This window comes from Loxodonta africana, chromosome 4 (genome assembly GCF_030014295.1).
Source record: "Loxodonta africana isolate mLoxAfr1 chromosome 4, mLoxAfr1.hap2, whole genome shotgun sequence".
Classification (NCBI taxonomy): Eukaryota; Metazoa; Chordata; class Mammalia; order Proboscidea; family Elephantidae; genus Loxodonta; species Loxodonta africana.
Window position 1 is genome coordinate 25,435,771 of NC_087345.1, and position 9,402 is coordinate 25,445,172.

The following is a 9,402-nucleotide window of genomic DNA, read 5'->3' on the forward strand; positions in this document are numbered from 1 at the left end:
TAAATTCCATTGGGTTGAAGATAATTTTTTTTTCCTATGTCTTCAATTGGGCTTTTATCCTTAGATCCAAAACATGGTGGGAGACCTTCTTAGAGAAAGTACTATTAATAAAGTGAGGCTACCATGGTCTACTCGCCTTTTGATAATCGACCAAGTTTTAAAATTCCTTAACCCAATGGCTCTCAACCTTAGCTGCATACTGGAATAGATAGATTCACCTGGGAGCTTTGAAAATTACAGAGATGGCTGAATTAGTTGGTCTGAGGTATGACCTGGGATCAGGATTTTTAAAAGTGATTCTAATGTGGGAGCAAAGTTGAGAACCCTTGTTTTAACTCAATGTCCATTATCATATACTTATTAGTTTACCTGTGGTATTCATGCCCTTAACTCATCTAGAAACGGTACTAGACAATGGTACTAGGTCAAAATAAAGAGCTGAAGAGAGGCAGACCTATTTATTTTGTTGTCTGGACATGCTTTTCTGTGTTTCTAACCTACTATATGTACCAGGAAAACAGCATATTCCTTATCTTAAAATAGGATTAGATCAAATCACCTCAAACTTTCTTTCCCATGCTCAATTCTGCATCCTTTAATATATCTAAGGGTAGTTTCTTGGTCACTTCTATTCAGCTAAGTAGACAAAGGATAGAGATGGAGGGTTTATCCTCAAGCAGGGAAATAAAGGAGGAAGGTTTAGGGTTGCAAGCTGACCAAAGCAACACTCCGGTCTTTAGAAGGCCAGCTAGTTGATTTTGGCCTTACTACAAAGTGTGGCCCAGGGACCACCAGCATCAGCTCCATCAAAGAATACTTAAAAATGTATAAGGCCCCACCCTGGACTTAATCAAATCAGAACCTGCAGTTTAACAAAGTCCCCACATGATCCACATGAACTCTAAAGTTTGAGAAGCCCGGGTCCAGGCCACATTCCAGTTGCTGAGTGACGTATACACCCAGATCTGTGTCCGAAAGACTGGCGACGTCACATCTACCTTCAGTGTGGTCCATCAGCTGCTATTCTCTTCCCTAGGTGAAGAAGCTCTAAACGAATACCTCAAAATCAAGACGGTGACACTGGAATATTAGAACAGTGCCATCATCAAGAAACCCCTGGCAGACAGCACCAGTCCTGCGCTCTTGACACTTAAGAAGCCTTGGTATGCTGCGGAAGAGGTATCAGCCTTGAACCAAAAACACACACAAATACCATCAAGAGGGTCAGGCCACACGTCTATGCATTGACTTACATGCCAGAGTATTTTCTAATATACTTTTTATACCTTAAATGATTTGCAGTTGGCAGTTGCTGATTTTGGCTATATTGCTTTTTATATATATTTCTAAAATACTGAGCTGCTTTTTTTCCAAGATTAACCTAGCCATGGCTGTTTATTTGAAAACACCAAATCATGAAATTATAAGATACTGGTACATTTGTTGAAACCTTCGTACAATATATACTGATTTTAACCTTTGAACCAAACATACAGAGTTATAAAAAAGATTTTCTATCATTTTGCTCTCAAGGAACAGTATACTTTGTAAGGAATGTGAAGGTAATTCTTTTTATTATTACTATGGAATGATGCATCTTTGTGCCTTTGATGTTCTATTTCTTAACACACTGTGATAGGTGACCAACCCACAAACATTTATTCAGTACCTACTAGGTACAGGTACAAGGTACTATATTACATTCTGAGGAATATACAGAATTTAATGAGATCTCTTTTCCTGCATGGTTTAAATTCTAGTAAATATTCAGCTTTTAAAACTAACTTTACAGTATGATATAGTAGAAAGTAGATGGCCTTTGAAGGCTCAACTTGGTTGAGATCATCTTACTATCTATGTGACTTTGGGCAACTTAGATGACTTCTCTGAGCTTCAGCTTACTTGTGTGTAATGGAGATAGTAATACCTTCCTCAGTGGAGCTATGAGCCTTCAATGCAATAACAGAAGTAAAGCCCCTCTCACTGTGCTTTGCTCATCATAAACACTCAAAATTGTTTCTCCTATCACTATTTAAAAATATATATTGAAATAAATTAACTAGTTGGATTATTCATTTTCCCACAACCCCTTTCATTAATCATTGATTGCTAGACTATTTCTCTCATCCATCATTTTGGCCCAATGCCTGATGCAGAAAAATGTCATTCAGTGAAAAATGGCAGCGGTATGGAGAAGGGTTGCTTTTCCTTCTGTGGCTCACACATCCCTCATAGGACATCTTCTTTTCATTTTTCTACCTAATGGTTCTGCCCCTTACTGCCTGTGAGATCTGGGACAAGCTGGTTACTAAAGACCTCAGAGCCTAGGTTTGGTATCTAAAAACTGGGGATAAAATTCCTCTTCATAAGATGTTGTAAGGATTCAATAATATCCATCATCCACCTATCGAGGTGTTGGGACCACAGCTGGCACTCAAGGAATGGGGACTGTGGTACCCATGCAGCACTCACAGGGTTTCCTTTGTCAGACAAAAGTACTTAGGTGGGTAAATAGCACCATCCACCTATGACTCAAAGTTGCAGAAATCTCTGAAAGATGGTCAAAGCAATGAACTTCTACTAATCCTCCTTTTAAAGGAAAATTTCAGTGAACATTCCCATCTCTTTGGCTTTGAAGAAACCCTCAAGGGAGTACTTATTACTTCGGTGACTCAGCAGCTCATCAGGAGGGGAATGAAGGGAATCAATAAACAACAAAACACCATCAGAGGCAGAAAACACAGAGGGAAAGCTACCAGCTGTGATCCTGGCATCATCAACAGAGCCAACTTTAACTCTAAGCATTTGAATACTCTCAGGGTCCAAGGTGACAGTTCATATTTGAATAAAATGACAAAGGCCTTATAAAGGAACCACTTTTAAATGAAGTGCTTTAGCTGATTTCGTGTGATTGAAAATATCACTTTACCAAATATTTTAACAATAGATGGAATGGCAGACAAAAGCATACCTGCTCGTCTGGACTGATTTTACTCTCTAATGTTAATCTCCATAGCAGTGGTTTTATTTAATCTTCCTTGGGCCACAAACCTCTTTAAGAATATGATAAATCTATGGGCGCCTCTGTCCCTCTCCTATCCCCAGGATTCATGTGCAGACACATCATTCCACAACTGGCTTCAGAGAATTCATACACCCTAAAGCCCATGCCCGGGCCTCAGGTTAAGAGCTTCTTTTTGTAACAAGTTTTTATAGCTGACTGCTGATCAGGATGAAAAGCTCCATAACAAAATAAGATTCATAAAATCACCCAGTGAATCCAAATGGTAACAGAAGGGGCCACAGCCTGCTGGGTGATTCGGTCAACACACTGGGTAATTAAAGTAGCACCGTTCCTTCAGATCACTGTTTTGTTAAACTACAGGATACAGCTATCATGGGGAGGTGATGACACTTGAAAGCACTTCTATACTGGGCTTTGACCCAGTTTGTTCTGCTTTGAGCCCCTCCCCCAGAATTTGCATTTCAAACAAGTTCCCTATTGAGAATTTGCATTTCCACCGCAGATACACTGAATCAGAATCTACATTGTAATAAATCCCCAGGCAATTCTTACCTATAACTTCCTGTGATGTTAGAAATGCAAATTCTCAGCAGTGGTTTGAACCAGAGGAACTGGTTTGAAGCCCTGGTTCTACATTCTGTATAATTCTCTGCGATGTATCACACGACCCCATCTGCATGCCTTTGCTAAATTAAACAAATTGCCACAGAGTCATGGGCAACCTCGTGTCAGAATAGAACTGTGCTCTATAGGGTTTTCAGTGACTGATTTTTTTGAAGATCACCAGGCAGGTCTTTCTTCTAGGGTGCCTCTGGGTGAACCTGAACCTCCAACTTTTTGGTTAGCAGCTGAGCATATCAACCATTTGCACAGCCTTTGCTAAAGCAGCCCCTTTTTGCTCACTCTTTCAGACTTTTCCTCCCTCCCCTTCCCCAAGCTGGGTTAAGTATCTCTCCTCTACGCTCCCACTTGTCTTGAAAATAGCACCTACCACTTGGTACTGAAAGAAATTATTTGCCTTCCTAAGTAGATATAAGTGGAGCCGTGACAGTGCAGTGGTTAAGTGCTACAGCTGCTAACCCAAAGGTCAGCAGCTCAAATCCACCAGCTGCTCCTTGGAAACCCTGGAGGGCAATTCTACTGTATCCTATAGGGTCGCTATGAGTCAGCATTGACTTGATGGCAATGGGTTTTGGTAAGTAGAAATGAGCACCCTCCTTCCACTCCTAAGGTAGGCAGTCTGTCAGTAATAATAACAGCTGCTATCATTTATTGAGAGCCTCCTGTGTGCCAGACACTATGCCAAGCACTCAACAACGCCATCAGAAAAAATGAAGAAATTGAGGTACTCTTCTTACTACGTTCACCACTACCACCCGAGCAAAGCCATCATCACCTCTTATTTAGATTATTACTGACGTCTTCCAACTGGTCTTCCTGATTCCTCCCTTGTATGGTCCTGTCAGAGCCCTGGTGGGATAGCAGTTAAGAGCTCTGCTCAAAACCTCTAATGGTCCTGATTTCACCTAGACTAAAGCCCAGTGTCTCACCATGGCCTACAAACTCCTATGTGGTCTTGCTCCCAGTTACCTCTGACCTCATCTCCTGTAATTTTCCCTCTCTCTGTTCTCACCACCGTGGCTGCTCGATGTTCCTCAAACATACCAGTCATGCTCCTGCCTCAGGGCTTTTGCACTAACTCAGGTTTTAGTTTGACAGTGGTAACCCAGATATGCTGGTAAATTCTTACCAACCCTCTGTGGGGGGAAAGCCCTGATCTGTAGCCTTTTCTAATTTCTGTGTCTAAATATTCTCACCAAGGTCTATTTCAAGCTACCAGCTTGCTTCACCGAACACGGAGTTGGGAACATTTGCCCGCAATCAGAGCCAGTGCAGCAGGTGCCAGCACACCACTGCCTCTTCTTAAAGCTCTTTCTCCATACACAACCTCACAGCTGGCTGCCTCACATCCTTCAAGGCTCCCATCAAACATCATCTTATCAAAGACACATTCACAGACCATCCTAAGGTACCACCTAAGCCCCACATTCATACCTCCTCTGCCCTGTCATCCTTTTATCTCCCTTACCCCCGTTTTCATACCACTTGTCATTACCTGGCATATTCTGTGTTTATCATCAATCTCGTCCCATTAGAATGTAAGCTTTGTAAGCAGGCGCTTGTTCTGTACAATGCTGTATCTCCAGTGCCTAATACAGTGCCTGATACTTAGGAGAAACACAATAAAAATTTGCTTTCAAATGAAAAAGGTTCAGTAGCCTGCCCAAAATCACACAGCTACTAGGTGGCAAAATGAGTATTCAAGCAATGAAGTTGATGGTCTTAACCAAGCTGAGAAAATTTTTATTCCCAGTGCCTAAGTTCTTAGGAGTCCCTGAATAGCACAAATGGTTAAGCTCTGGGCTAATAACTAAAAGATTGGTGGTTCAAACCCACCCACAGGTGCCTCGAAAGAAAAGCCCTGGCAATCTGTTTCCAAAAGGCCATAGCCATGAAAACTCTATGGAGTGCAGTTCTATTCTGAAACACACGAGGCCACCATGAGTCAGAATCAACTTGATGGCAACTGGTTTTAAATCAGTTTCTGGGTAGCATGTAGCAGGCACACATGGAATATCTGTCAAACTAAAAACCTAAGTGAATAAAAAAACTATGTTAGTTAAAAAGCTAATGTTAGCAATAATGGGTATTATCTACAAGAGCGTCTGTGGAAGTAGCTAGAGCTAGGATGAGAAACCAAATTTAGTTCCCTATATCTGTCCCCCAGAAACTAAAAGCTATAGAGGGAATCCTGGGCTAGAAGGAGGATATTGTCAGACACAAGATGTATTGAATAAGGGGGATTTTCATCATTATTATTGTAATACAAATAATACCTCAGTGGATTTTTTAAGTGATTAAATAATACCTAATTATGTAAAAAATACATAAAATGGGAAGGTAGGACTCGACCATCATCTTTCCACACAGAAGTAACCACAGATGATATTTGGGATTGTTCTGAACTTTTTTCTCTTTATATACTGGGGGTTTTGTTTCACAGAATTAGTACAATCCTATGCATAGTTTTGCTACCTTTTTTCAAGTAACAATGTATCATGAGCATCTATGTCAATAAACACACTTCTGCATATTTTTGTGACTCTTATTCAACATTGTATTGCTGGACATTTAGATTTGCTTTTTGCTGTTTTAAATGTGGCGATAAATGTTATATACAAATTTGTGAACAAAGTCATACTTACTTAGATTAGGATAAATTCCTAAAAGTGGAATTCCTGACTGCAAGGGTGTATCGGTCTATAACCTCACCAAGTTTCACCAAATGTTTGCAACTAACGTGTACTATTCTCATAGCATACCACCTCACATTTCGTGAGCACCGTTCTAAGCACTTGATGTGTATTAACTCATTAATTCCTCACAAAAACCCTATGAGGGAAATGCTGTTATCCCCATTTTATAGATGGAGAAGCTGAGAAAAATGGCTGGACTGGGATTTGGATCCAGACAGCTCCAGAGCTTGGGCTTGGGAAGACCATGACTAGGTGTGGCTGACTGATCTCAGCTCTTGGCTCCACTACTTACTTATTGTGAGACCTTAGGAAATTGTCGAGTATCTTCATGCCATTTGACTCCTCTGTAAAATGGATACAAGCAGAATATCTCATAAGGTTATGGTCTTTTCTTAACAATAAAAAAAGTATTATGTCATGAAATACGAAGTGCTGTAATAGTACAGTCTGCAGGATTGTTTGGTGGAGTGAGGGACTTAGTGACGTTCTTTGCTTCTATCCTTGGGTACAGACTTTACCCACAGGCTGGCTCCACGTGTGACCACTAGATGGCAGCAGTTCTAGGAATCCTATCCAGTCAAGCTATGATGGATCCCCAGTCCTGTCTTCCAAAAAAAGCCATCTCTTCATGTGCCTTTTTAGGAACAAGAAATTCTTCCCATTCAAAAGTCTAAAAAGACTTTCCTCATGCCTCACTGGGAAGGTCTGAGTTGCATACCCATTCTTAAGCCAGTCACTGCAAGAGTGAACACAAAGAATGCAAGATTAAACTGTTAGGGAAAGGCTACCAGTAAAATTGTCCTTTTTCTTCACAATGGTGAACCACTGACTTTTAAGCCGAGCTGCTTTAACTGACATAAAGAGAAGGAAAAGAAACACTTATTGTATATTCCAACTGCGTGAAAGGCACTATGCTAGGCTTTGCGGGAAACACAAATGAAAGTAAGATGCAACCCCTTCCTGCCTTTCTTACCACAGCAGTGGATACAGGCACAGTAATACAAACTACATTGCAAGGCAGTTTTTTTTTCATAAGTACCATTGTGATGCACAATAAAAATATGGGATAGATTGAATGAAATTTTTGCTTCAAAGACATTACACCTAATATTCTGACAGGAAACTGTCATAAAGCCATAGGAAGATATTGCTCCACAGTGTGAAGAGATTTTATCAGTTTCCGCAGGAACAGTTCTCCACACAGCTGCCATCATCACACCTGGGCAGTCCTCACAGCGAGCACAGGCTGGACTAGTCAAAGCACAGCAGTGATTTACTTTCCAACAAACTGCAGGGTAAACTGCTTTAAAAAATAAAAATAAATCTTTATTAAGGTATAACATACTTATAGTACACAAATGTTAAATGTACAGCATGATGAATTTTTACATCTCTATGGATTGTGGTAATTCTTGAAGTAACAGTGCCCGGCAGATATAGGAAGTGCTCCTTAAGTACTAGCTAGTTTCACCTGCCAATTTGATAGATTTAAAAAAAAAAAGTCTTGGTTTCATTTGCATTTCTTTGATAAATAGCGTTAAATTTTTTCTTTTTTCTTTTGTAACTTATTTGTTCATGTCCTATGGCCTTTTACTGTAGAGATATTGGTCCTTTTTTATTAGTTTGTAAGAGCTCTTTATTAATGATTCTCACTTTTTCATATATTGTAAATATTTTTCCAGCTTGTCCCTTGCCTTTTAAATTTCTTTGCCACCTGCTGGTTTTTAATATTTATGGGAACAAATTTTCTGCTCTTCTCCTTTGTGATTTCAGGCTTTGATGTTACATATTTAAAAGAACCTTTCCCAACTTCATGATTAAATCTTCACCCATATTTTAGTATGGTACTCTTGTAATTTTATTTTTTTTAGATTTAAATCTATATATAGCTTATCTGGGCACATGGTATGAAGCTAGAATCTAACTTGGTTTGAAACAGCCAGTTTTCACATTGTATATTGAATAATTCATCCATTTTACATGTTGACTTGAAATGCTATCCTCACCATATACTGAATTTTTATGTCTTCCTTTATTCTCCTGTATCACAACAATGTCCAGAGAGGAACTGAATTTAGTTGACTCCTTTATCTGTATAGGAAGCCTAGTTAGTTGTATTACATGAGCTAACCAGGGCACGAAAGAAAATTAAAATGTTTACATGCTGGAATCTATTTCTAGACTGACTATTCTCTTTCACTCATCACTCAGCTTATTTCTGCATGGATATTTCAGTATTCCCTGAAAAGTTACATTTTTATATCCCTCTGACTGGAACAATCTACCATGGCTTAAAATGTCCTGTACAGCCATTAATTCATTTATTAATATCATTCAGTGCCTATTGTGTGCCATGTACCAGGTTAAATAGTAAACCAAACAAATTTACCTCTTCTCACAATGTACCATAATATTCAGTTGAAGACAATCTTTACATATTTAAGCCAATCATGCACCACAGTTGTGTTCTTTGCTACACGGTATAGCATGATACCCTTTCCAGCTGAGAAATCTCATTTCCAGATCTGTTCATCCTCCTCACACATTAAGGCACAGCACAGGAAAGCTAGTACATAGTGTTCAGTTTCAATTTCCAACGGGAAGACCAGGAAGGACCTTGAGAATAATCTTCAGAGTATTTACAAAGTGTCTTAAAAGAGGAGGAAAGACTAAGGTTCAAAAAAAAAAGGTTCAAAGAGAGCCCTAAAACATAAGGCAACCAAGCGGCATCAGTTCAACAGACAGGCAGTCATTTAAATTCTTAGATTTATTTCCTCTGCAAAAGTCAGGCTGCTGGCAGATGAGATCCCAAACAAGCTTAATAATGTTAAGAATGAGGAAAAACTCTAGCCTGGGACCATTCTGACTTTTGAAAGGGAAAACCACCTGTTGCCTGTCTTTGTATTATTCCCTCTTATTTTTCTTGTGATGTCTCTATTTTCTACATTTGACAGGTCTCAAACTGTGAGCAGTTTGGAACAGTTTTAATAACAGACAAAAAGTGTTGCTTTATGAAAAAAAAAAAAACAACAAACCCCCCAACGCTCCCAACTAGTAAGT

At 39.5% G+C, this 9,402-nt stretch overlaps 1 protein-coding gene across 1 annotated transcript in view; it reads left to right on the top strand.

The window, feature by feature from the left end:
* The window catches only part of ALDH1L2 (aldehyde dehydrogenase 1 family member L2), a 95,439-nt gene extending 86,045 nt beyond the window's left edge, over positions 1-9,394 (top strand). The window contains exon 23 of the mRNA XM_003405640.4: positions 1,037-9,394. Coding sequence (XP_003405688.1) covers positions 1,037-1,092 — 56 coding nt within the window. The 3' untranslated portion in view covers positions 1,093-9,394. The remainder of the gene's footprint in view (positions 1-1,036) is intronic.
* Positions 9,395-9,402: the final 8 nt, after the last annotated feature.